This window comes from Ochotona curzoniae, unplaced genomic scaffold, assembly GCF_017591425.1.
Source record: "Ochotona curzoniae isolate NIBS_2020 unplaced genomic scaffold, NIBS_Ocur_1.0 contig_2699, whole genome shotgun sequence".
Lineage (NCBI taxonomy): Eukaryota > Metazoa > Chordata > Mammalia > Lagomorpha > Ochotonidae > Ochotona > Ochotona curzoniae.
In genome coordinates this window covers 1672712-1699698 of record NW_024465561.1, presented here as the reverse complement: position 1 = coordinate 1699698, position 26987 = coordinate 1672712, and the positions used below count along the sequence as shown (strand labels likewise).

The window sequence follows — 26987 nt, the reverse complement described above, 5'->3', positions numbered from 1 at the left end:
ACTTAAAGTCTTCCTTTTCAGTCCTAACATGGTAGCCTAGCGGCTAAAATTCTCCCCTACACACACTGGGATCCCATATGGGTGTTGGTTCATACCCTGATGGCTCCACTTCCCATCCAGCTCCCTGCTTGTGGCCTGGGAAGGCAGTTGAGGACAGCCCCAAGCCTTGAGACATAAGACATGAGACTAGCTAGCTAGATTGTCTACAACTTGCCTAGACTCACCAAACAGGGGCTGGGGAGGGGCCACAGGCCTCATGCCCACAGCCTCTCCTCAGCTCATCGCATCCTGGGGAGCAAGGGTTTGTCAGAGTACATGTAATCCCCCACTCAGAAGCCAGCTATGCCCAGGCCACAAAGCTTGGAGCAGCAGGGGCTGCCCTATGCCTCCCCCACTCTGCCAGCCCCAAGAAAATGGCACTCACACCTGGGTCCTCCCCACACTTTTATTTTGGGGTTCAGCCACTCCCACCCCTTCCAATGCGGCCCCTGTTGCCTCAGACATGCGCACTGGGAGGCCACTGGGACTCCAGGGAGGGGAAGTGGCGGGCCCAACACTGTTACCCCTTTCCCGACCCAAACACCCACAGGGACTGAACAGCAGCAGGAGGTGGAGTGTTGGGCAAGATTTGGAAGCAGGGGTCCCCCGCAGATAGAGAAGCTGAGAAATCCAAGGAGGTGGCTCAGATGGGGGTCCCACATGCCTCCTCTTGGGCCGAAGTACTCACGGTGGTTTCCCTTCCCTGAAGGGTACCGCACAGTCAACAGCTGCCTCCTGGCCTCTCTGCCTCCTCTTCCTCAACCCCACACCCATGCTGTGCTTCAGGCCCCAGAGCTCGGGGACATTCCGGATCCATGGCTTTTCCCCCACCCCGACACCATCACAAACTCTGTCAGCACACAGCTGCAGTAACCCCCCTGCCCTCACGACCACCACAGCCGCGCAACCTGCCCCTTCCAATCCGCGCGACACGCCTCAGCTGACTGACCTCTGAGATCCTCCTCACAGAACCAACAGCGCAGCAGCTGCCCTGAGAGTTAAAAACCCACGCCCCACAAGCGCAGCTCCCGCCTGGCCCGGACTTCATCTCCTCACTCAGCCCCAAGGGGGCGCACGGGCTTGCTTCCTGGTCCATCTCCCGCTCCCGCCTCAGCCTTCACACCCTGTTCCTCCTGCCACAGTGAGCACATTCGCACAGTTCTTCCTCTGTCTTGCACCTCAGGATTTCCGTCCAGGGGGGCTTCATGCCGTGGGCCCTCACCGTCACATCCTGTGGAGGCCCCTCGGGAAGCACCTTGCCTGTGCGTGCATCTGCAGGTGCTGCCTGCCTCCCTTCACCAGGACCCGAGAACCAGATCAGGGAGCTGCGCCCTTTGGCTCCCAGCTTGCCCTGCACATAGTAGGTGCTCAATAAATAGTTGTTGGATGCAGAATTGGGGAGTCCTCCCTAGGGAGGAAGGGAGTCAGTGATGTCTGAAGAGGCAGTGGTGTCCAGGGGCCCCAAGTCCAGAGTGGCCCCTGAAGAGGATGTGGCTCTTGTGGCCCTTGGCGGGTCAGAGGGACATGCTGGTGAGGTTGTCCTGACTCAACAGTCCCTTCCGGCCTGCACCAGCCCCATGCCCACTGCCCCCAGCAGCCCCACCGCCCCCACAGTACTCATGCAGCCGGTGCCGCAGTGTGACGAGAGCTGAGCCCAGGCAGGCACCGTTGGGGGCATGGGGACCCCCGGGCAGCTGCAACAGCAGTGTGGCCACCCCAGCCATGCCATCTTCTGTGGGCTCCAGGGTGATGGGCCCAGCCCGTAGGCCAGCTGGGGAGGCAGGGATGGCCGGAGGACAGCAGGTCCCTCCCACAGGTCCCCATGGTCCCCCAGCCCCCGTCAGCAGCAGGGGGGCCAGGAAGGTCTCAGAGCGGCGGAAGGCAGGCGGTGGGAGCCCGGCTGGCTTCCAGGCAGGGGCCATGGCAGTCGGGTCGGGCGGGAAGCAGACAGTGACCTTGGCGAATGGGCGGCTGGCCATCTTGGTCATCTCCTGCAGGTGCCGGCGCTGCTCCTGCCTCTGGTCCAGGGCCTGCTTGGCCTTCCAGAGGAGCACACAGAGGGAAAGGAAGAGGAAGAAGCAGGAGAAGAAGACGGAGAAGAAGACAAACAGATCAATGTGGGCCTGGTCCTGCCGGAAGAAGAGCAAGCCCTGCGAGTCGGCCGAGCCGTTGGCGCCTGGCCCATTCGGATCTCCCACGCCCAGCAGCAACAGGTAGAAACGGCTGGACTTGAGGGCGTGGTGCTCATGCGGGTAGGTGATGACCAACCTGTCCCGCACACCACGAACCACCAGCACTGATGACGGCTCAGTCACTGTCACATAGGTAATTAGGCCCCGTGGCCACACCTCGCGCACTCGTGGTTCTGCTGGAGCGCCCAGCCCACTCCCAGCCCCTGGGCCTCCGGTGTCTCCAGCTGCCCGGGGCCCACCGTCAGCCGGGGGTGGGGGCGGTGGAGGGGGTGGCGGGGGTTGGATGTGCACAGTGTGCACACCAGTGTCAGGGGCCACACGGACCACGAAAGTGTCGTAAGAGGTGGACACGTAGAGGTCCACAGCGCCGAAGGTCACATCCAGTGTCAGACGGATGTCCACGTTGGTGAACTTGGGCTGTACGCCAAAGAGGACAGTGCGGCCAGGGCCGAGTGCCCGGCGCTTGGGCTCATGGAAGCAGTTGGTCTGGGACGTGGGGTCCAGGCAGCATTCCTGCTCCACCGAGATGAGGCGGTAGCACTGCTGGCCGCCTAGCGGGCTCCCGTGGAAGGATTCCCGGCACTTGGCGCACTGCGGGCAGGGCAGCGGGTAGAGACAGCTGTCAGGGCTGGGCTCAGCAGCAGGCACTCCCCAGGCAGGTCCCAGTTACACCCTGCACCCACTAGTAAGAAGCTATGGCCAGTGTCCACCCCTCATCTGGGCCTTAGTTGGAGATCCCCCAAGCCCACACTGCAGAGCTACCTCCAGGACTGGGCACTCCAGCCCTGTCATCCCCGGAGTTACCCCCAGTGACCCAAGCACCCTGGCACCGAGGTCAGCCCTGCCAGACTCTCCTCTGAGCTCTGGCCCTGCCTCCTCTCTAGTCGTGTGGCCTTGGCCTAGTGACTGGCCTTGGGATTCTTCCTCGGTACATAGGCAGTAACCACAGTCTGCTCAGGGACAGTTGGAATCACACACTGTGCCAGGCACAGGGCTGGCCAGACATACCCGCCTACAGGGTGGAAGGGGCAGGCTCCCAACTCAGGGCCTTTGCACTAGCTCCACACCCCCGACGCTCTCACCCCTGGCATCTTCCCAGGGAGCCCCTCTTCCCTGAGGACCTCCTTAGGAGGCCCCCACTTTCTGTCCTCTCATACAGAGTATCTGACTCACTCATTTGCTTACCACCCGGGCCTTCCCTGGGAAGATAAACTTCCCAAGGACAGAACATCTTGACCTGGTCACAAAGTAACTGCTTTGGCCTGCTATGTCCCTGGTACTCAGAATTCAGCAGGCACTCAGTGAACACATGGCTGGCTGATGCCTGCTATGATTTCCAGGGCACACAAATGGCAGTAGTGGGGTCAGATTCGGTGCAGGCTCCGGGCCCACAGGCCCTGCGGAGCAGGACACTGCACGTCCCCCAGCCTGTTTTCCTCTTATACCTGCACCTCTCCGAGGCCCCCACACACCCTCAAATGCCTCCACATCCCCTTGGCACTGAGGCTCCCTCCACCCCAGCTACTGCAGCCGTGGCCACTGGAACCCACACACATAGCCACCCAGTGGATGGCCCCAGGACCATAGAGGACCCCTCTGATGATGCTTCAACCATGCACAAAATCGTGTCCCTCAGGAAGCTGGTGTGGCTGCTGCCATCTTGAGCAGACAGAATGTTCCCACAGATGGGTGGGGGAGTCTGGAACTTTCTCTTCCCTTTCTAGAAGGGTAGAGAACAGGTGGGTGGGGCAGGACAGCTGTACTCCAAGGAGGGAGCAGGGAGGACCCTTCCCGTCAGAGGCAAAGCTGCAGCCCACCACCCCTTCCTGTGTCTCCCTCCCCGTCTCCATGTCTCTCTCCTTCTCCCTATCCTCTCCCTTGGGGCAGGAGCTCCAGGAGATCCCGCTGGCTCCAGGTAGTCAGACAGGGAACACCAGGGAAAGCCAGTTGGAGGACAGAGCCAACACAGAAAGCAGCAAAATGATTGTAACAACTAGAACCAGCCCTTCCTGAAGGTGGACCCCAAACTTAGTTTCCAATCAATACGTTGTCTTCTTGGCTGAAGCAACTGTGAGGTAGGCTTGCTGGCAGGCAGCAGCCACGGTCAGGCTGTGATATCTGCAATAGGGACTGTCCCCTGACGAGTCTAAGAGGCCCCCAGTGGCTCTCATCAGAGCTGGCATGACCACCAAGGCCTGAACTTGCCTGGGGCTCGGGGACAATTGATCATGCGAACTTTAGCCTTCTGATCACAGCTTCTGAACTGTGCCCGCCTACATCATCACAGCTCTGAGCTGAAGGGGTGGGATTTCAGCCCGCCCTGCATATCCCCAGCCGTACCTGGTACTTGTAGCAATCTCGGCGGTCACTGGGGGAGCTGCCCTGGCATGTGCCTGTCTCTGTGTTGTTTTGACATGGGCAGCCTGTCCCATCCTGCTCGTTACATGTGTCTGCGTGTCCATTACACTGGCACCTGTGAACCGAGGACATGGCAGTGGTTACGGGTTCCTGGGAACCAGGAGGTTGGGGGAGAGCTTCCTGGGGAATTCATCCCCTCCTAATGGAGGACAGAGGGCTGGCTCTGCCTCCTGGAGAGAAAGGTGAGGACCCCAGACACCCCTCTCACTTGGTGCACTTCCCGTCCAAGAGGAAGTAGCCATGAAGGCAGCTCCCGCACTTGTCCCCGTAGCTGTTGTTCTGGCAGTTCACGCACACGGCCTCATCTTCGCTGGGACCCTCTGTCACCCAGTTTTCTATCTGGCCAAGGAAGCACAGGGTCATCACAAATGGCACAGGCCCACCCCCTCAGGCCTGGGAGTTGGGTCCCAGCCTGCCTCACCTCCTCTGGGTCCAGAGAGTACTTTTCTGGCTCCCTCCTGGCCATTTCCAGCTCCTTCCTGGAGACACACACGTGGCTGTTGCCGCGGCAGAAGGCATGGCAGGGCCGGCAGGTCCCGCCCCCGACAGCTGAGCCCACAAACAGCGGGAGGCACTGCTCACAGTGGCTGCCCTGAATCCAGGACACAGGGAGAGGGTCACTTTGCACCCAGGTTACTGAGGTAGCCCTGCATCAGGGGGTGCACTTGTACACATATTTCATCTTCCTTCCCAAGTCCTCCTCCTGGCCCAGCCCATCCACCGCCCCTGCAGCCTGACACCTTCCTGCCTCCCTGCCCCTGCTCATCAGGACTGCAAAGGGGGCTCATGTGGTGGCACGTGAGATCAGGAGCCTGGCGGGTGGCCCACCTTGGTGTGATTGCGGCACAGAAGGCAGTGGTCGCGGGCCCCCACACCGGCGCACTCGCTGTGGCGGTTGCAGCGGCACTCCGTGGAGCAGTTGCGGCCCACGAAGCCGAAGTGGCAGCGGCAGTGGTCGGGCTCTACACAGGAGCCATTCACACAGCCCTGGGCACACACGGGGCGGCACAGCCCTGTCACGCTGTAGCGGCAGAGTGAGAGTTGGTGGGGACCCAGCCTTTCTCAAGGCTCTATGCCCCTTACTCCCGAGGGACCTGCTCCACAGTCCCCCTCATCAGGGGGCACTGGGGAACACATCGCCCCCTTATCCAGCTCGCCTCCTGCCTCTCCGAGACCCAGCATCGTAGCCCCCTCCCCATCAAGCCTACCACCCTCATGTGTTGGTTCAGCTTCCTCTCCTTGCATCTTGCTCTGCTCTCAAGCTCATCTTGTCTTGGCCCACGCCCCTCAGCTTGCGTGTTCTGCTCCTCCCATCCACCCGCTGGGAGCCTCACTTGTCCATGGTGTAGCCCGTCTTGCAGCTGCACTCGTAGCCATGAGGTTGGTCGTGGCAGTTCTGAGTCTCGTTGCAGTCATGGTGCCCATTTGCACACTCGTCCTCAGGGGGACAGGACAGGAAGGCCCAGGAGGCCCCAGGATGCCCACATGTCAGCCCTGGCACCGGGAGATATGGGATTTCAGCTGAAGAGGGGGCCCTGTACCACCTGCCCCGAACCCTTGTTCCTACACCTCTGAGACAGCCCTCAGTAACCCCAGGTTCTCTATACCAGACCCCAGCCAACAGCCAGCCCCTCTGCCCCCAACCCCCAACTCCTCTCACCATCACGAGGGCCGCTGAGTCCCCCTTCCATGCAGCGGCCACCCCCGTCCTGGCCCCCCCAGGCGCACCAGCCACAGTGGGGGCGTCGCAGGCACAGGGCGCACTGGGTTGCCTGAGCACAGCCCAGGGAGCAGCTCTCGGGCCCCCGAAGCAGCCGCCCACAGCCTCCAGCCATACATCGCAGGGGCAGATAGGAGGGGCTCAGACACTGCAAGGGGCAGGGTGAGAAGAGAGAGGCAGGGAGAGGGTCAAACACACACAGCTGGGACTGCACCCTCTTCCCGGAGGCTCCACCCCTGCTCAACCATGGGCGGGTGAGCCAGGTGGACATTGGCTGGGGCCTTCACGTTCCCCATTTTAGACACTGACATTGGGCATCACGGCTAGAGGCGAGTCTAGGAAGGGCCCCCGAGACAGGAGGCCCACACACACTTGGGCTAGAGGGGCTGCATGATGATAAATTACCAGTGAAAACAGAGGTAGGCAAGGAGCAGCTGTAGGAGCGGGGATGGATCATGAGTCCCTAGATATCCCATGGACTCCGGCTGCACTCCCCTGACACCATGAGACCAGCCAGCTACATTTTGCACCAGATTCCTGAGGTAAGCCTACATCAGACTGACTTCTGTTCACCAACCCGGCAGACAGCACATGTGTTTGTTTGAGCTAAGGAAGGGCAATGAGCCCGAATGGAAACAAGAGAATTAGAGCTGGGCTGCAGGCCCCAGCTTCTGTGAACATGGCTCCCAGGGCACAGCCCGGGCTGGGAACAGAAGTCCTGGGCCTTGAGCCTGGCAGCCTCTTGGAGGCCCTGGCTTCTGTGCTGGAACCCAGGCACCACACACCATGAGGCGCAAGTCCTGGGAACTTCCCTCGGCATGTGAGAGTGTGTTGCGGAAGAGCAAAGAGATGAATGTGTCCTGGCTGCCGGAAAGCACTCGGGCGAAAGCAAGATCAACCACACAATTCTGAAATAGAAAATTCTGGCTGCTGTGGCCGGAGCTCCGAGCCCACTGAGGGCGGGGGCCGGCAGTGAGCTGCGCCCTGCTGGGGTGCCAGAGGGAGGGAGACTCTCCGCCAAGCTGGGCGTCCCCGTCTAAATTTAGTGCGCCCACTGGCAGATGAAAGGGTGATGGGGAGGGGCAGGGCAGCCTGAATCCCCAGTGCTGCGACCTGCGTGGTGGTCCCAACGCCTTGAAGTGCAGTCACTGGGTTCCTGAGAGAGATGGACAAACCTGAGCTCTGAGAGAAGGACCCTGGCTTGTCGGCTGACAGGCCCGGGGCCCAGAAAAGTACTTGCTGTGCACCCCAGGAATGGGACTCAGGAATGAATGTGCTGGAAGCAGTGGGGATGCGGAGGTAGCAGGAGACAAGTCGGGGAAGATGGCACTTGGTGCCTCTGCGGCCAAGGCCATTCACAGCTGGCAGCCCTGGCGGAGTCTGAGCACAACGGGTCCGGCCTGGGCGCCTCTTACGCTTGACTCGTCCAGTGTTGCTTTCCTGAAACCCAAGCCAGGAGCAGATGTTTTGCCTAATTTTTTTTTAAAGATTAATTTTATTGTAAAGTCATTTATATAGAGAGGAAAGAAAGATCTTCCGTCCGATGATTCACTCCCCAAGAGGCCGCAATGGCCGGAGCTGCACTGACTCAAAGCCAGGAGCCTCTTCCAGATCTCCCATACGGGTGCAGGGTCCCAAGGCTTTGGGTCAACCTCGACTGCTTTCCCAGGCCACAAGCAGAGAGCTGGATGGGAAGCAGGGCTGCCAGAACTAGAACCAGTGCCTATATGGGATCCTGGCCCATGCAAGGCAAGGACTTTAGCTGCTAGGCTAGAGGGCTGGGCCCTTGCCTAATGTTTAAGATGCTGGTTGAGACGTCCAAGTCCCTACCAGAGTGCCTGGGTTCAATATCCAGCCCTCGCTTCCAACAGACCCTGGGAGGCAGAAGCAGGGGATGGCTTTAGGAGCAGGTACTAGCCATGTGGGTTGAACTGCTGACTCCCAGCCTCCTCCCCATCTATTGCAGGTGCTTGGGGAGCGAGCAGATGATGGAAGCTCTGTTTCTCTGCCTCTCAAATAATTCTTCTGGAAAAAAAAAATTAAAAGCCAACACTCTGAAGCTGGAAGATGTCACCAAAATTAGGTTCCTGTCCCTCACTGGTGCAGGTGTGGCCCGAGGGCAGGCTGTGCTGTGTGGCTGGCCAGCCCCATGGCATCCTCGGGCGTCTCACCTGGCTGCTCCTACACCTCCTTAGCTGTCTGCTTCTTCAGCCCTCGGAGCCCAGCAGGCGGCAGGATATCTGGGGAGGACCTCTGAGGGCTCTGGTTGTTGCGGGATATCCCGGGGGCCTCTGCCCTCCAGGTCACCCCGACAGTCACCACAGGTGGCCCTACAGCCACTCTCTTGGTACATCGCAGACGAGAGCAGAGTTGGGAAACCTCCCCGCTGCGCGCCCCCCCCACAAAAGAAATCAGTCAGCTGACAGCCTCACCACTGTTCACCACAGTGACCGGAGCTTGTACTGGCACAGCAGTGAAAATCCAGCATGGACTGCTGCGTTCCACAGCAACGGGTTCAAGTCCCCATTCCACTTGCCACCCACTCTCCTGCTAACACGTTCCCCAGGAAATAACTAAGTGCCTGTGACTCTGCTCTACCTGAGGAGACCAGGACGGAGCTCCAGGCTCCTGGCTTTGCCCTAGCCCAGCTCCAAGTGTTTCTAGGCATTTGGGGAATGAACCAGAAAATGGAAGATGTCTTTGTCTCTTGCTCTATTGCTCTTTCAAACCAATAAAAGATACGTTAAAATTTTGCAGTTAGGGCCCGACGGCGTGGCCTAGCGGCTAAAGTCCTCGCCTTGAACGCGCTGGGATCCCATATGGGCATCAGTTCTAATCCCGGCAGCTCCGCTTCCCATCCAGCTCCCTGCTTGTGGCCTGGGGAAAGCAGCTGAGGATGGCCCAAAGCCTTGGGACCCTGCACCCACATGGGAGACCTGGAGGAAGTTCCTGGCTCCTGGCTTTGGATTGGTGCAGCACCGGCCTTTGCAGTCACTTGGGGAGTGAATCATCGGATGGAAGATTAGAACCGGTGCCCATATGGGATCCCAATGCATTCAAGGCAAGGAATTCAGCTGCTAGGCCATCATGCCAGGCCCATAAATATATCTTTAAAAAAATTTTTTGCAGTTACAAAAATGGTCAAGATAGGGCCTGGCGCAATAGCTGGGTGGCTAAAGTCCTCACCTAGCATGTATGCTAGTTCGAGTTCTGGCTGCTCTACTTCCCATCCAGCTCTCTGTGTCCTGGGAAAGCAGAAGAGAACGGCCCAAAGCCTTGGGACCCTGCACTCACATTGGAGACCTGGACGAAGCTCCTGGCTCCTGGCTTCAGAATGGCTCAGCTCTGGCCATTGCAGCTGCTTGGGAGTAAACCAGCGGATGAAACATCTTTCTCTCTGTCTCTCCTTCTCTCTGTAAATCTGACTTTCCAATAAAAATAAATAAATGTTTAAATAAACAAATAATGGCCAAGATGAATAGGGGAAAAATAATAACAAGTAGCCATTATCAAGTCCATAAAGGCACACCCTGCTCCATGTGCTCTGCTGCACTGAGGCTTGGGAGAGAGGAAGTCACTGACCCCGAGTTAAACAGTTGAGAGGTAGTGCGACCGGCTGAGCCAGGTGCCTGCAGGGACTGGGTGGACAGCTGGGCAGTGAGCTAACTTGCCACTCCCTGGCGGGGCTTCTTCTACGTTCTGCCCTGCTGGAACAGGCCGGGAGATCTCCCTCTAATCTAGCTCCAGGCCTGTAAGCATCCGTCGCCCTGCACTGTGGTCTGTTTGCTGTGGGGGTATTAGCTGGGCTGGCCACTCAGCTCCAGCGTTAAGGGAAGGTGGGCAGTCCTGGCTCGGCTGGCCCTTGCACAATCACAGGATGAATGAGGGGTGGACAACGGTGGGAGTCAAAGATTCGGGGCTCTGGATCTGGAGGTGACAGCAGGTAAATCTGTCACCTCTCGTTGAACCAGGCCTTGACGCTGAGCACCAGGAAGCTAAAGCAGGCTGGGACGGCCATCTCTGGAACAATTTCTGGAAATGCAGCACGTGCTGGGCAGTGAAGGAGCAGACCGTCACCAACACACAGGCCTTCCCGGGACATGGCCTTCACTGCTCATTCCTGCCCTCCCAGCCACGGATGACACTTGGGCTGAGCTGCCATGCTTGAACCAATCGCTCCTGCCTCCTCCTGACCACCATGGCTGCACATCTGGCCTGCAAGCTGTGTCTCGCAGAGACTGGGCTAAGTGACAGACACCAGGACGACTGTGGCCTCTGGAGTCAGAAGGGCAAATGGACTAAGGGTTAAGACCACTACCCGAGGGTATGCGTGTGTATGCGATGACAAAGTTGAGAGAAGCTGGAGGGTGGAGGTTCGTGGAGAACAGTGGGGATTATACACCACACGGTCAACAGCTACAGAGCAGCCGCACTTCCTGTCCTCAGACTACACCAACCGCCACAGTTTCTGATGAGAAACCAACTCGGGGCTGGGGGGAGGGGAGGTGCCTGTTGCTTCCACCCAAAAATCTCAAAAGCAGAGTAAGAAGCAACAGACAAGGGGGGAGGCTGGAAAGGGCCGAGGGGCGGTGGAAAAGGAATGAAGAGCCACAGAAGGGAGCCAGTCAGGAGGTTGGGGAGTTCAGGGCTGGGGGGTCCAGGAGAGTGGCTGCGTACCAGGACAGGAGGGGCAACAGAGATGACAGGAGTAGAAAGAAAGCATTGAGGCATGAGCCAGGGAGATGGGGAGGAAGGACGAGGCCAGGGAGGAGGGCAAGTGCCACGAAGAGGCCTGGCCTGTGTGGTACCTGCTGGAGGCTGCTGCTCCAGACGCAGTGCTGCCAGCCGCCATCAGCACCCTTGGAGTCGAGGCAGGAGGTGCAGTTGGGTAGGAGGTGGCATGGGGTGGGGCAGGGCAGGGGCGGTGAGGACTCCACAGGCATCGGGGACACGTTGAGCAGTGAGTGGCTGAAGCAGGTCCAGTCGTAGGTGGGCTGCACCGACAAGATGCGGCGTGTCTCCCCTGGGTGGGGGGCCCAGGTGTTAGTGTCCGGGCCTGGGACCCCAGCCCAGCAGCCTGGGGCCTGCCTTCAAGGCCCTCCCCCAGGGCCTGAGGTTGCCTCTCACCTGTCCTCTTGAACTGGCGCGTCCACATGCACTTGCCCTCCCGTGTGCACTGCTGACAGTCTGCCGCCCCGCACGCCGCCTCAGAGCAGTTCCCCGCCCAGAAGACCTCTCGCTGGTTGATACGACAGTCGTTCTCGGAGGTACACGACCCATTGCGCCCAATGCAGGCGCCCTCGGGGCAGTTGGTACACCACTTACAGCGGGGTGCGGAGGCCTGTGGGAGAGAGGCTTTATGGGATCCTCAGGAACTCCCAGCACAGGTACACACACACACACACACACACACAAACACACACAAACACAGGGCTCCAGCTCTGCCCACCCAATCCTAGCATAAGGGCCCAGTGCTTCTGAGACCCAGGGGGCTAGAGAGGATGCCTGTCCTGCCACCTGCCCTTCTTCACTCCTGCCACAGGCATCACCTCTCCATCTCCAGGCTGCAGGGTCCGAGGGTGGCGCGCCAGGCACTCACTGCAGGTCCGGAGACGACGACACTCCTCTGGGGAACGAGGCATTGGGGAGCAGGGGGCACCCCCACAACCTAGCCTGGAGAGCAAGAGGCCTGGTTTCTTACATGCCCCCAGGCCCCATCCTGGACACTGACCTGCAGGCCTCATGCCACAGCACAAGCCTCCCGAGCCTGGTCCTTCCTTCCCCTTGGAGGTGAATTGTCCCATAGCCACCCACACCCAGAGCAGACACACTGGACAACACCCAAGTCCTTCTGCCCCTCCAGCCCCCAAGGCCTTCTGCTTCCTGGGTATCTAACTGTCCCCCACCAGTCATGCAGCTCCTGGTCCAATGTAGGGCTCCTCCTCATCGCAGCCTCTGCTCCAGTTGCCTTTTGCAGCCTCCCCCTCCCTTCCCCTTTTCTGCCTCACAACAGCTCCAGGGATCTCTCCATCTGGACCTGTCCCTGCCCTTTCCTGTTCAACTCCCCACTGCCTGTAGCACCTGTCCACAATCCCCCAAGCCTAAAATACCCAGAGGCCCACGTGTTTCAGAATATTCTAGACTGACTTTAGAAAAGTAGTGGGGGCACCCATTGATATACTCACTCCCAGGCCCACCTCTGCTGTTCTAAATTCTAGGGGTCTTTGGGACCAGTACAGATCCAGCTCCCCCGGGTCACAGTCCTGAATGAAACCCTAGCCCCTAAGCAGGGCTTGCCAGGCCACCCGCCTACAATGATTCACCCCACTCCTACATGTGACCCCCATTTTAAACCCAAGGGAACAGCCCTGAGGCCTCCTTCCCATCCTGGCCCAGTACCACCTGCTGAAGGGCTAGTAGTTGCCACAATTACCTGTGTGCCTGGTCCCCAGACAGGCAGGCCCCGTGGCACCATGTGCAGGCCCCAGACTGATTACAGGCTTCGGATGAGGGCAGCAGGCGGCAGGGGTCGGGGGGCAGGGTCAGCGCCAGCAAGCGGCCCAGGGCCACTCCTCCAAAGCCCCCAGAGATGTACAGGCGGTTCCCCACAGCTGCCACGGCGTGGGCCACAGACTCCTCCATCGGGGACCCCACGGAGGCCTGGCCTGCGCGGAGACAGGAGTTCAGGGATGGGACCCCTCTGCACACACTCTACATCACCATGCAAAGAACAGAACAGACACGCATTCAGGGGGACTACCAGGCCGAGAAGGCAAGAGACACAGATAGAGAAGGAGAGGGGGAGGAACGAGAAGAGAGACACTACGGAACCCCATGGAGGTGGCGGTTGCATGACCTTGTCATTACAAAATGCTATAGCATCCATCCTTTTCAAATGATTAGTTTCATGTTATATAAACTTCAGCCTCAGTGTTAAAAATGTTCAATAACAAACACAGATATTGAGCAAAGTTGAGGAGCAGGGGGAAAAAGATAAATTGAAACAAAGGGAGGTGCCAGCATTGTGGTGCAGTGCGTTAAGCTGTTGTCTATGACAGGCATCCCACACGGGTGCCAGTTAGTCTCCCAGCTGCTCCACTTCTGATCCGGCGCCCTGCTAATGTGCCTGAGAAAACACCAGAAGGCGGCTTGAGTACCTGTGAAGGACCTAGACGGAGTTCCAGGCTCCTGGCTTCAGCCAGGCCTAGTGCTGGCCATTGCTGTCATTTGGGTAGTAAATGAGTGCACAGAAAATCTGTTTCTCCTCTCTCTGTAACTCTGCCTTTCAAATAGATAAATAAATCTTTTTTTTTTTTTTAAGGAGTAAGGAAGTAAGAGCCAGAGGGGCTCAGAGTTGGCAGAAGCAGGCAGGCCGGCACTTACAACGCTCAGTGAGATGAAAAGGCAATTTGTGATAAGCCGGTTTCTGATCTGTCCTCAGCCAGGCGTGGGGGGAACACCCCACGGGTGTACACAGCTGTCTACAGAGGGGAGCATTGGGGTGATGGACCCCTTCCTAGTTTACAAATTGGGTACCCTTTTCTTATCCACTTCTGAGACATAAAGAGGAGAGGAGAGCATCTCCATGGTTCTGAGACCATTCAGAGAATGCAGGAGTGTGGCTGGAGGGCCTGAGGAGCCCAAGGGTCTCCCAGTGGGCAGCCCAGGGACCTTCAGGGAGAGCGCTGGTGACTCACGTGTCAGGTCGGGCAGCAGCCAGGCGTTGCAGTTGACCTGGTAGAGCAGAACATCGCTGCTGAATTCATCAGGGTCCGAGCGGCCCCCGAGGACCACCATGGTGTCACCTAGCAGGGCAGCGGCGTGGAAGAGCCGGGGACGAGGCTGTTGGGGAGAGAGGCCATGAGGCCGGTCTTGTCACAGCCTCCAGCCTACCCATTCCTAACCTGTCCCAGACCTCAGCTTTTACCTCCAGGAAGCCTCGGGACCCCTAGAACAGCCCAGCATCATCTCCTTTCCCAGGAACCCCCAAGCCTCCCAACCCGTGCTGCCCCCAGGGACTAGGCCAGACTCCTGGGACGTATACCTGGATTGCCCACATGATATCATCAACTGGCATGAGGACCCCTTCTACCTCCCCACCAGTAAGAGGGGCTTGGAAACGAGTATGCGCTGAAAACACCTCTGTCTCTAACCAGCAGACAGAATTCCTGTCCTCCTGCCAGTTAACCCTTTGACATCTAGGGCAGGGGATGCAATGAACCTTGGCACTGTAGGTGGGGAGGCCCAGGAAGGGGGAAGGACCTGCCAGGGCCACACCCAGTGTCACAGCAGAACAGGGGTAGAACCTACATTCCGGCCCTCCTCCTCCTGGCCCTAAGAGTCTTCGCTCCAAAAATGAGATGCAAGTAGGGTAATATGAGTATGTCACAATCAGTGCAAGGCGTGAGAAAAGAGAGGAAGCCAAAATCCTGGGTGCAGCCAGCCCACGGGGCACGGGAAGCAGGACACCTCCCTCCTGTCCCTACATCCACCTGCTGGGATCTCTTCCTGACCTTTGCCCCTTGGGAGGGGGCCAGCAGGCTCCAGGTTCGGTCGGGACAGTGCAGGGAGTAGAGCTCCGGAGATGGGGCGGCTAGCTCCACGTGGAAGCGAAAGCCCCCAAACACATAGAGGGAGTCGGTGGCCTCGTGGTAGACGGCAGAGTGACCATACAGACCTGGAGGGGGACAGAGATGGGAGGACAGCAGTCGAAAACACATGTCCTGGCTCCCCTTCTTAAATACCACACTACTACCCTGTGGGGTCCAGGGACCACAGGCCTTAGGGTCCCTGTCCACCCTTCCTTCCCACGGGAGGAAGACAGTGATCAGCTAGGGCAGGCGTGACAGGAGGGAGTCTGGGTGGGCAAAATGCCCATGGGCAGTACCCAAAGGATGCGAGAGGAAACAGAGAAGGGAGAGCCTGGTGGCATGGGTCCAGAGAAAACAGCATCTGAGAGAGACTGCGCAGGGCTGGGCAGGCCAGGGAGGGAACAGGGAATGATGGGAGCATGCTGAGCCTACACTGAGCCCGGGCCAGGCTGTGACCCCACCTGTGGGGGGTGTCCCACTCTGGGGTCCGGACACCCAGGAGCCTGTCGCCAACTGATACTCGAGCAGCTGCTGGTTGAAGCCGTTTTCAGGGGAATAACCACCCACCAGGAGCAGGGACAGGCCTCGGCGGGCAGTCAGCGTGTGACCAGCAACTGCCGGCAACTCCAAGGTCGGAAAGTTCTAGGGATGGAGAGCTGAGGTCACTGAGGGCCCCGCAGACAGGGACCACCTTGTGGGTGGAAGTGTGACTCGGCTCCCTCTACGCTGTGAAGCAGGTCAAGCACTCCCACACCCAGAGGGGCTGTGTGGAAGGCCTGCCCAATGCCTGCCTCTTCCGATCTGAGCAGTGCATGTGTCTCTCAAGGGCCTCACCCCCCTGCTCATGCTCAGCAGCTGGTGGGGGCAGGGGCTGTGCCCCAACCCAGTTGCCTGGAGCATTATGAGATTACCTACATGATGACATGTGCTGGAACCTGGGAGGATGTGGCTTCCCCTACTGGGAAGCCTCCCCTGCAGAGGCTGGGGGTTGGGATTGGGGCTGCTGTGGAGCCAGGGGTCGGGGCTGGGGCTGCTGTGGAGCAGCAGGTGGAGGGCTGGGGCTGCTATGGAGCCAGGGGTCGGGGCTGGGGCTGCTGTGGAGCCAGGGGTCGGGGCTGGGGCTGCTGTGGAGCAGCAGGTGGAGGGCTGGGGCTGCTGTGGAGCCAGGGATCAGGGCTGGGGCTGCTGTGGAGCAGGGGGTAGGGGGCTGCAGCTGCGGCAGGAAGCATCACTCACCTTCTCCTGTCGCCACTGCAGGGTGGTGAGGTTGAGGATCCAGAAGTCACGGGCAACACCCCCGGCTGTGAGCCCCCCCAGCAGGTACATGGCACCACGACCAGCAGGCACATAGGCAGCTGCATGAAAGGACCGGGGTGACGGGCCAGGGCCCCCATCCTCAGCCCCTGCCAGCATCTGTGTCCATCTGCGTTCGCTCACTGAGTACCTACAGGCAAGATGTAAAAAAAAACAGCTTTACTATCATTACCCCAGCATCCCACACCTTGAGTGACCTTTGTCTGACAAGTCATCTAGTCAACCCCAGGTATGCACAGGTGTCCCCCCTGAGGTGGCTCCTTGGGTGGTGGACATCTCAGTGTCCCCTGCAATGTGGTCCTTTCTCATTTAGGTACACCACCTCCCCAGGGCATGCCTCACCTATACAGGTTCCCCAGCAGCCCCTGGGGCAGGCCCAAGCCTCCAAACATCCACAAGGTGGCATCAGGCCCCTCCACCATGGTATGCCCCAGGCGGTGCAGGAAGCGGCTGGCAGTGTCCTGGAGGTAGGAGTGGAGGCACCAGGGGTTAACTTAGGTCGCGACAAACTATCAGGCCTGGGGGTTGTCCCAGGAGCAGAAACAGATGACAGACCCAACCCAGGAGGTAGGCAGTGTGGCACATCCCCAGAGAGTGGTCACCCTGACTCACGGCTGAGAGGCGGCTATCCATGAGGGTCTCCCAGACCAGCTGTCCGCCATCCAGCTTCGTGGCACAGTCAGGGCCTCCAAAGCCCTCAGCACAGATGCACACACCCAGGCTCTGGGAGAATCAGGGAACAGACTCAGGGAACTGAGAGCTCGCCACCCTCATCCCACCCAGCTTGTCCTGCCCCTCCACTCTCCACACCTGGTTACAAGTCCCTGCCCCAGTGTGGGCATTACAATTCTCAGGACACAGCGCCATGCGGCAGTGAGGGCCAGCCCAGCCCTGGGGACATCGACAGAGCCCAGCGCCAGCAGCTCCATCCTGGGGCACACACTCTTGGGGGACGGGGCAGCTGCCGGGGCCTCCGGACCCACAGCGGGCAGAGCCCACTGAGGCGTTGAAGCCCCAAGAAGAAGAGCCATTGGCCTCCCAGTGCAGCACGAGCAGCCCTGTTGGGGAGAAAGGTGGGGAGTTTAGAGCAGGGGTCTGTCTTGGACATTGCTCCATGCCCAGGCATTGAGAAAACCCAGCGACCGGGCAGGGCAGCAAGGCACCTCGGCGATTTTCGATCACTGCCACGGTTAACTATTCTCTAGTATCTCCCTACCTTAGCATATACATCACTTTTTAAAAGATTTTTTTTTTGTTTTAAGATTTCATTTTTGCTTTTTTAAAGATTTCTTTGTTTATTTAAAAGGTAGAGCCAACAGAGAAAGCTCAAGTTGGAGATGAAAAATATGCCCACATCAACCGATTCGCTCCCCAAATAACTACAACAACCAGGCAATGGGAGCTTTATCCGAGGCTCCCGCGTGGGCAGAGTAGCCTAAGCATCTGGGCCGCCATCGACTACTTCCTCAGGCGCAGGGAGCCTGATCAGCAGCAGAGTAGCCAGGCCTTGAACCGGCACTCTGGGATGCCAGTGTCGACAGCCAGCCCACCTTCCCTCAGTTACAAAGTCTAAATCTCACATGCTTCACCCACTGCGTGCCACCTCCAGTCCTGCCTGGACACCACTGCCACCTCCCCCGCCGCTCTCTTGGCTGCCTGGCACCACCGTCCTTGCAATCTCAGCGATCTCTAAAAATGTGAACCTAGGACCAGACATCTGGCACAAGGGTTAAGAAGTCACTTAAAAAAATAATTCAAAAACTTTTTTTTTTTTAAATAAAAAAGATGCCACTTAAGAGACCTACATCTGCAGGCACAGTACGGTAGCCTAATGGCTAAAGTCCTCGCCTTGCATCTGCCAGGATCCCATATCGGCACTGGTTTGTATCCCAGCTGCTCCACTTCCCATCCAGCTCCCTGCTTGTGGCCTGGGAAAGCAGTTGAGGACGGTCCAATGCCTTGGGACCCTGCCCCCCACGTGGGAGACCCAGAAGAAGCTCCAGGCTCCTGGCTCTGGATTTGTGCAGCTCCAGTTGTTGTGGCTACTTGGGGAATAAAATAGCAGATGGAAGGTATTTCTCTCTGTGTCTCCTCACTGTAAATCTGACTTTCCAATAAAAATAAATAAATCTTTAAAAAAAAAAAAAAGCCTGTATCCTGTCTTTGAGTGTCTGGATTCAAGCCGTGACTCTGCTTCCAATTCCAACACTAATGTGCACCCTAGAAAGCAGCTAGTGATGGCACAAGTACCAGGGTCCCTGCCACCCAAGGGGAAACTCAGATTGATTTTGGCATGACCCAGACCTTTCTAGAAGGGGCACCTGAGGAGTCCGTCAGCAGGTGGGAAGATCTCTTTCTCTCTCTCTCTGCTTTTTAAATAAATAAAAAGTAAATAGAAAATTATAAGAGGTCTACATTGAGGCCAGCGCTGTGGCTTTGCATGTTAAGCTACTCCCTGCCATGCCAACATCCCATTCAAGTATTGGTTCATGTCTTGGCTGCTTCGCTTCCAATCCAGCTCCCTGTTAATGGCACTAGAGAACAGCAGTCAACGGCCCAAGTGCTTGGGCTCCTGCAACTGTGTAGGAGACCCAGAAGAAGCTCCTGGCTCCTGGCTTTAGACCAGCCTGGCTCTAGCTATTGGGACCATACAGGGAGTAAACCAGCAGATAGAAGATCTCTCTGTCTCTTCTTCTCTCTGTGGATCTATCTTCACATAAAAATAAGTAAATCTTTAAATTAAAAAAAGAGAGAGAGAGAAGCTCCTGTGAGTGCCCAGGTTCCATGCCCACCTCCAGGTCCAGCTAACGCCCTCTGTGCAGGAGCGGTGATGACTCCTGTAAATGGGTCCCCAGCACTCACATGGGAGATTTACACTGGGTCCCTGCCTCCTGGCTTTATCCTTACCCAGGCCCAGCCACTGTGGACATTTGGCACTTGGCGACTAAACCAGATACAGCTGGTGTCTCTCTCTCAAATAAATAAAAACAAGTCGATTAAAAAAATAAATAAATAAATCTGTTGCTGGCAAGTTCCAATCCTGCCATGGCTCTCCACTGCCTTGAAGGAAGATTAAGTTTCCTTAGAAAGGAGATTAGTGGATCAACAGTGGAGGAACTCAAACTACGCAAAATATACCTCAGCTAGGTTCTATGTTTTACAATAACAGCCCCATACAGACCCTCTTAGCTCAGCACCTCCCACTCCCCTTGCCCACAGAGGCCTGGTACAGAGCTGTGCTCAAGGCCTTGCCATCTGCCACTACGCTGGCAGCTTCCGACCTCCAGCCAAGCTTCCCCCGCTGCCCTCAGTGAAGGCGGACTACCAGACTGTACTCTGTTCCATGAAGCTGACCACCCCCACCGACCCTCACTGTGTCAGGCCCCCAAGGCTGCCAGGGAGCCTGTCATGGGTGTAATGCAATCTATGCAGTCCTGGGGACTTGGTATGAGGGCCCAAGTAGGGGTTGGTTCCTGCCATTTCCAACCAGTCCAGCTCATCTCCATCAGCCCAAGCAGCTTGGCTCCACCCCTGGGTGCCGAGCACCATGGGGCCCAGCACCTGCTGGTTCTTTGTTCTGCACACTGCAGAACACCCTGCAGCACCTCTGACGTCTGCCTGTCAGGTGCCAGTGCCACCCTGACCACAATAACCAAAACGTCCCCCACAGTGCCGAATGTCCCCTGTGAGGCCTGGTTGAAAAGCACCAGGCTACTGCTTGGGAACCCTCATGCCAGCCACAACCCACATACCCAAAGATGGGTCCCTGCCAGAGCCACCTGCCCCGTTTCCCTCTCCCTTAAGAAAGCTGAGCACCGGAAGCCCAAAGACAGGGAGCGCCCGTGTCACCCAAGCAGTGAGTAGCCCTCAGATAGTAACTCACAACTCAGAGGGACTCAAACTCAGGCCAGTGCGGGCCAATGCCCCAGCTCGCGTACCTGACAGAGCCTGCACGGTGAGGGGCCTGTCCCGCCGCTGGCCGCAGAAGGCAGCTATGAGGCTGCGGTCTGACTGCACAACTCCAGTGTCCAGGAAGCGGGGAAATCCATCAAAGGCCAGGACATAGCTCAGCTGGAAGGGGGCAGAGCCAGGGGGCAGGGGATGAGGAGGAGGGACTGGAGGAGTGGGTCATCTGGGAGCGGGAAGTGGGTCACATGAGCACCCAGGGCAGACAGCCCAAGGCGGTACCCCCGAGGCCATCGCCCACCCCTACCACAGCTCCTCATCAGAACCAGCACTCTGGGTGTGATAATTTCCAGCCCTGGTCTGGGGATGGGGAGTTTGAGGATCTGGAGAATGAGGGCCAACAACTCAGCCAACAGCAAGAGATGTGGGACACAGGAGGTCTGGGGGCTTAGCAATGGGGGCCCACAGGATTTGTGCAATAGAACAGTGGCATGGTGGCCAATGTCTATTTGATGTCCAGGATGAGTGGGGGGACTTGGTTCTGGCTAACAGACCTGACCCTGAGGGCCCTCAATACTCACCGTGCAGGGGGTACTGCTGTCAGGTGAGAAGGTGAGGGTGAGTGGGGGGCAGAGGGTCCCAGGGGTGCAGGGTTCTAGCACCTCAGTGGCTGAGACAACCCACACACAGTAGGACAGGCCAGGCCCGGCTCTCGCTGACCCACCACCTGGAGGCAGAGGCCCCGCAAACCGGCGTGATCCCAGGGCCACTGAGGACACATTAGTGAGGAGGGCCCGACCTCCACACTCGCGGAAGCAGGAGCCACCAGCCCTGGGGAGAGAGAGGAGAGGCGGTATCAGAGCAGTCCCGGACTCGGTCCCCTATCCTCAGGTCCACCTACCCATGCAGGCTGGCTTTCAGCTCACCGGGGATCCCCATAGTAGCCCGGCGAGCAGAGCTGGCAGTGGGCACCCTCAGTGTGGTCCTGGCAGAAGCAGAGCCCACTGAGGTTGTCGCAGTGACCACGGCGTGGGTCCCCGTGCCCGTTGCACTGGCAGGGCCGGCAGCCGCCTGAGCCTGTGGCGTTGCCGAAGCTGCCGGGCCGGCACCGCTCACAGTGTTCTCCCCACGTCCAATCTGCAGAGGGCCCCGGCAAGATACAGAGTCAGGGACAAGCGCAGGAAGCGGCCTGGACCAGCTAGCTCAGCTGCTCCCTCACCCACACCCAGCTACCTCAAAGGATGGAAAACAAAGCCCAGATGGGCAGGAAGTTGCGAGTGCCAGGAGGAGAAACTGAGGCCCTGCCATCCAGAGACAGTGGTCTCCCTTTGGATGAGGAGCAGGCAATGGGGCAGGGGGCGGGGGGCTGGGGTGAAGGGAGACAGAACCTTTCTCAGAAGGGAGGAGGAGCCCTGTGGCAGGTCCTAGGGCTGGAATGAGGTCTGCTCACCCTGGCACTCATCGCAGAAGCCAGGCCCCCGCCGGCGGCAGTGGCTGTGGAAATTGCAGCCACAGTCCCGGGAGCAGAGAGGGGCAGGGGGTCCTGGGGCAGGCGTGGGTGGGGGCAGGTCTGACGTCCAGCCCAAGTCACACACACAGGTGAAGTCCGGGGGACCGCTGCACACCCCATGGCCACAGTCTTCCAGGCACCTGAGGGCCACAGTACGTGGTGGGGAGAGGCTTGGCCACACCCAGGGTCCCCAGAGCACCTCCCATAATCCCCTCCCACCACAACACCACCACAAGCAACTGGCTGCCTGGCTTCCATAGTGCTGGCTTACGTGGATAATCTCCATCTCCATAACACGTGTGGAGACGCCTGTCTCTAAGCAACTGCATCTCACCACCCCGAACCCCCTTTCTAATTGGATCCTCCTCCATCTCCCCAGAATCATCTATGGGTGTCCTGTTTCCATAGCAACTAACGTTACCAGGGAGACCCCGCAGACAAACTGGGGATGTTAGCTCCTTGGAAGGGAATAACATCTCCATGGCAACCCATGCCTCACTCACGTGCGGTTGCAGTGCGTCCTGCCATCGCCCTGGTAGCCTCGCTGGCAGTGACACTCGTAGCTGAGGGGTGTGTTCAGGCAGGTGGCCCGCGGGTGACATCGATTCATGCCCAGGCGGCACTCATCCACATCAGGACAGTGGGCATATGCCCAGTGGACAGGGGGGACCAGGCCCTCTCCTACCCACAGGGAGCAGTTACCCCCACCCAGAGGCCCAGAGAAGTCTCCTTGCAGGCACCTGGGCATCAGGGGACAGAGGAAGGAGCGGAGCCAGCCAGAAACAGGGGACACAGACATTATACAGCCCAGGGAGAGAGGGGTCGCTCAGAGGGACGGAAGCAGCCAGGTAAATACAGACAGGTGGAGACCAGAGAAGCCGCATACAAAAACAGATTTTAAAAGGCAGAAAGGAAAAAAAACGGAGCAAAATAATGGGATAGGAGAGAAAAACAAGAGACGAGCAATGGGAAGGGAAAGCAGCAGAAGCACAGGGAGGGCAAGGGGCAGATGACAAGGAAACAAAGTGACCGTTAGCATGGTGAGGACGCAGGCCTGGCACTCCACCCCATCCCGCCCGGTGTCCCCTCACCGGCCCAGCGTGGGGTTGTTCTCATTGCCACACCAGCCACACTCATGGCTCTGCAGACACTCGTGACATGTCAGGAGGCCGTCACAGCTCCGGCAGCGCGGCTCTGAGTGCACACTGTGACAGGTGCGGTGGGGTCAGTGGCTGGGTGCCTCTGTGGGTTGGGATCCGCCTCCCACACCCTGCCTAGGACCACACCTGTCATCCCAGCCTCGGCAGCCTCCATGTGGGTACCGGGCCAGGTAGGCAGCGAAGAGGAAGCAGGTGTGGGTAGACTGGCACCAGGCGCACTGGCTCGAGTTGGCCAGGCAATCCTCACAGGTCAGGCGCCTGGGGATGAGGAGTGCAGAGCCAGGTCACTCCATAGCCCAGTTAGCCCTCAGTCTTGCCACACGTCCCCCACCCTCGCGCCCTGGGCCCAGTCCGCCTCACTGGCTGCAGAGTGGTGGACACTCCTCCAGGCTCTTCAGGGCACCTCGGCTCCGGCCCCGCCGGTTGCACCCCGCATCCCCTTTGCGGTTAAGGCTCTGATGCCACTCACAGAAGGGGTCCTGGGGGGATGTGGTGGAATGGACAGTCAGCACCCAGCCTGGCGACTCTCATCACACGCCCAATAAGCATCCGGCTGCCTGCTTCATCTGCCCGTCCACAGACCACCCCTCCAGGGCCTACTGCCCGGCTGCCTGCCTCAGCCACAGAACCTGTGGCTCCACCCAGCACCCAGTCCTTTCTGTGCAGCTCAAATGAGGCTGATTCCATCTGTGGGATCCAGAGGTGGGCAGAGGGCCACACTCCCTCCCGCATCCAGAAGTTGGCACAAGACCCAAGCCAATAAATGAAATGCCCATGAGTGATGTGGAACTTTTGTGGGCTGTGGGGGTGAGGAAAGAGAAAAAGCTCTTTTCACTTAGGGAGCAGAGAGAGTAAAATTTGCACCCTCAGGGCTCCCCTGCCCCTCACAGGGAAACGGGTGGATGCAGAATGGAGGGACACAGGTGCCAGACAGCGTCCCTTGAAGCCACAGAAGTAAGCAAGCTTAGAAACCCACTCCTAATGCTGATTCTCTGAGGCAATAAACCCCACTTGGAAGGAGGGTTGAGTTTTCTGGCTTCTGGAACAGGTGGAATGTTGCCTCACTCCTGCCCACAGACTGAGGACAACACTCCCAGCCATCTGCCCCTGACCCCTTGCCAAGAGTCTCTCAGCCCTTCTGTCGCCCACCCTGGTTCCCTGCATCTAGATACCACCCCTCTGGGGCCCAGCAAGCACCTGGGTGCAGGCATGACAGTCGCGATGGTCCTCACAGAGGGGACAGAGAGCAGGCACCAACACCAGCAGAGAGCCGCCAGCGCCATCGTCCCCACAGTGGGCCCCGCCCTGGCGCAGGTGGCATGTGGCAGTGCCCAGGCACCAGCCGCAGCCCTGGTCCGCCAGGCAGCCCAGGCAGGAGGAGTAGGAGGCACAGGCCGACGAACGGTAGGGCTCCAGGAAGAAGAAGGAGATCTCCTGGGGGGAGGGGCTCAGGTGAGGCCAGCAGTCAAGGCCCGCAGTGGGGACCGCACTGTAGCTAAGGGGTTCAGCGACTCAGACTCAGTAAGAACCAGGACTCAGGGATCCAGCAGACAGAGGGTGTGAGGGACTGAGACCAGAGGTCAAGACATGGGGGGGTCAGGGTTCAGGGTCAGCAGGGCCAGGGCAGCGGTTGGAATAGAGGATCACGTTAGGACCTGGGTCAGGGTCCTGGAAGATTGGTTCTTGGTAAGGTCCAAAGTTCAGAGACCAAGAGTGAAGGAGGCAGAGGTAAGAATTCAAAGCCAGGGTCACAGGTCAGGGACGGTACTCACGCTGCCACCTGGCACCCCGGTCCGATCCCACAGCAGCGTGAGCTCACTGTGCCCAGGGCCCGCCGAGCCATTGAGCTGGCCCCGGATCTCCACTGCATACTTGTGGCCCCGCCCGGGCAGTGGGAAGAGGCGGGCAGACCCTGGGCGCTGTAGCCGCCTTGTCTCCTTCTCCTGCTGGGCCACCCAGCGCCCTACTTCCTCCTGGGAGTGCAAAGAAGCATGGGCCTCAGAACCCTTCAGATTCCTTCCTTAGACTCTGGAAACCTACAAGAACCCCAGATGCACCTGGCACCCCACTGCCTCCTGGAGACAGAAGAAGCCACAGAACTCCTTAGGCCCCCGGAACACCCAAGTCTCCCCGTCACTTCCTCAAGGCCATTTTGACTTGGTAACTCAAGATCTCCATATTCCTCAAAACACGCCAAATTCTGCCGACAACAGAGAACCCAGTGCTCTCCCTACCCCCACCATGCCTCCGACTTCTCCTTAGTCCTGCCTTCTTCAGGTGCACTGCGCTGTACCCTCTACATGTACCACAGGCACCCCTTGGGTCTCGGGCACTCTCACCATGTTCTCTGTGTCAGGGCCACGAGCCATCAGGGCCAGGACGTGCAGGCGCTGGGCCCGGGCCCACACAGCCACGTCCTCAGCCCCCTGGCCGCCTGGCCCTCCCGGCAGCAGTGGGTGGATGAAGCCACGGTAGACGAGGGACACATCTGTCTCGGGGCTGGGCGTCAGGGTAATGGTCGTGCTGCGGACAATCGAGACCTGTGCCAGCCAGGGATAGGGTGTGTGAGTTCCTCTGTGGACTGTCCCCCAAGTCCCCACACCCCAGGCCACATCCAAGTCAGAGAATATAAATCAATCCCATCTCTGTCCCCACTTAATGAGAGACTGAGGCTTGGGGCATCCAGTCAAGGATTGAGACTCAGAACCCTAACTCAGACAGCAAACAGGCTTCCCGCGTCCACCCTGACTCATCTCCAGCTCAGATTACGAATGTCGCAGCTTCTTCTCCAACTTCCTACCTCCTATGCCCAGCCCGACGTGCAAAGCGATGCACACAGTCCATGAGTGCATGATTTTATACTAGCACAAGAAGGGAACATCCCAGGCCCAGCGGCGTGGCCTAGTGGCTAAAGTCCTCGCCTTGAATGCACCCCGGGATCCCATATGGGCATCAATTCTAATCCCGGCAGCTCCACTTCCCATCCAGCTCCCTGCTTGTGGCCTGGGAAAGCAATTGAGGATGGCCCAAAGCTTTGGGACCCTGCACCCCTGTGGGAGACCCGGAAGAAGTTCCTGGCTCCTGGCTTTGGATTGGTGCAGCACCGGCCTTTGCGCTCACTTGGGGAATGAATCATCAGATGGAAGATCTTCCTCTCTGTCTCTCCTCCTCTCTGTATACCTAACTTCCCAATAAATAAATAAATCTTTAAAAAAAAGACATCCCACATGATATCCAGACCACATAAATAGATTCATCTATTGTCATTAATGAGGGGCTGGCATGTGGCACAGCCAGTTAAGCTGCCACCCATGCTGTCAGCATCCCATAGGAAAAGTCGATCTAGGTGCTGGCTCCTCCACTCTCAGTCCAGCTCCTGCTAATATGCCTGGGAAAGCAGCAGATGGCCCAACTGCTTGAGCCCCTACCACCTATGTGGGAGACCCAGATGGAGCTCCTGTGGCCTGGCCCAGCCCTTGGCAGTTCCAGTCATTTGAGTACACCAGCAGATGGAAGAGCTCTCTCTCTCTCTCTCTCTCTCTCTCTTTTACACTCCCTCTCTCTTTCTTAATTAAAAAAAAAAAAAAAAAAAAAAGTTGGACCAGGCATTGTAGACTAGTGGCTAAAGTCTTCACCTTGTATCTGCCAGGATCCCATATAAGTACCAACTTATGTCCCGGTTGCCCTACTTCCCATCCAGCTCCTTGCTTGTGGCCTGGGAAAGCAGTCAAGGATGACCCAAAGCCTTGGAATCCTGCACCCACGTGGGAGACCCAGAAGAAGCTCCTGGCTCCTGGCATTGGATTGGCTCAGCTCCAACCATTGCAGCCACTTGGGAAGTGAACCAGCAGATGGAAGATCTTTCTCTCTTTCTCTCCATCTCTCTTTAAATTTGACTCTCCAATAAACATAAATCTTAAAAGAAAAAAAACTGGAAGTTGAAAAATTTTTAATTAAAAAAAAGTAAGAAAAAAATGAGAAGCAAACAGTGTAATACACCAAATTAAATTGCTGCTTGCCGCGTTTTTGTTCGGACTGCTGGCATTCAAGTCCCAGCTAATCCTTATTTCTGATGTAACTTCCTGCTAATGTGCTTCGGAGGTAATGGATGGCAGCCCAAATGGGAGACCTGGATAG

At 58.1% G+C, this 26987-nt stretch overlaps 1 protein-coding gene across 1 annotated transcript in view; it reads right to left on the bottom strand.

The window, feature by feature from the left end:
* Positions 1 to 438: 438 nt before the first annotated feature.
* MEGF8 (multiple EGF like domains 8) overlaps positions 439 to 26987 on the bottom strand; it is a 41299-nt gene continuing 14750 nt past the window's right edge. Inside the window, exons 13-41 of the mRNA XM_040976258.1 lie at positions 25190 to 25390; positions 24623 to 24823; positions 24048 to 24284; positions 23211 to 23329; positions 22977 to 23108; positions 22782 to 22895; positions 22194 to 22430; positions 21631 to 21830; positions 21107 to 21317; positions 20762 to 21011; positions 20213 to 20345; positions 17085 to 17332; positions 16887 to 16997; positions 16617 to 16735; positions 16197 to 16404; positions 15422 to 15602; positions 14883 to 15046; positions 14067 to 14211; positions 12803 to 13034; positions 11919 to 12042; positions 11497 to 11710; positions 11178 to 11392; positions 6310 to 6517; positions 5984 to 6143; positions 5478 to 5670; positions 5071 to 5241; positions 4858 to 4988; positions 4572 to 4704; positions 439 to 2822 (exon numbers count right to left, since the gene is read on the bottom strand). Of these exons, the coding sequence (XP_040832192.1) occupies positions 1554 to 2822; positions 4572 to 4704; positions 4858 to 4988; positions 5071 to 5241; positions 5478 to 5670; positions 5984 to 6143; positions 6310 to 6517; positions 11178 to 11392; positions 11497 to 11710; positions 11919 to 12042; positions 12803 to 13034; positions 14067 to 14211; positions 14883 to 15046; positions 15422 to 15602; positions 16197 to 16404; positions 16617 to 16735; positions 16887 to 16997; positions 17085 to 17332; positions 20213 to 20345; positions 20762 to 21011; positions 21107 to 21317; positions 21631 to 21830; positions 22194 to 22430; positions 22782 to 22895; positions 22977 to 23108; positions 23211 to 23329; positions 24048 to 24284; positions 24623 to 24823; positions 25190 to 25390 (6261 nt within the window). The 3' untranslated portion in view covers positions 439 to 1553. The remainder of the gene's footprint in view (positions 2823 to 4571; positions 4705 to 4857; positions 4989 to 5070; positions 5242 to 5477; positions 5671 to 5983; positions 6144 to 6309; positions 6518 to 11177; positions 11393 to 11496; positions 11711 to 11918; positions 12043 to 12802; positions 13035 to 14066; positions 14212 to 14882; positions 15047 to 15421; positions 15603 to 16196; positions 16405 to 16616; positions 16736 to 16886; positions 16998 to 17084; positions 17333 to 20212; positions 20346 to 20761; positions 21012 to 21106; positions 21318 to 21630; positions 21831 to 22193; positions 22431 to 22781; positions 22896 to 22976; positions 23109 to 23210; positions 23330 to 24047; positions 24285 to 24622; positions 24824 to 25189; positions 25391 to 26987) is intronic.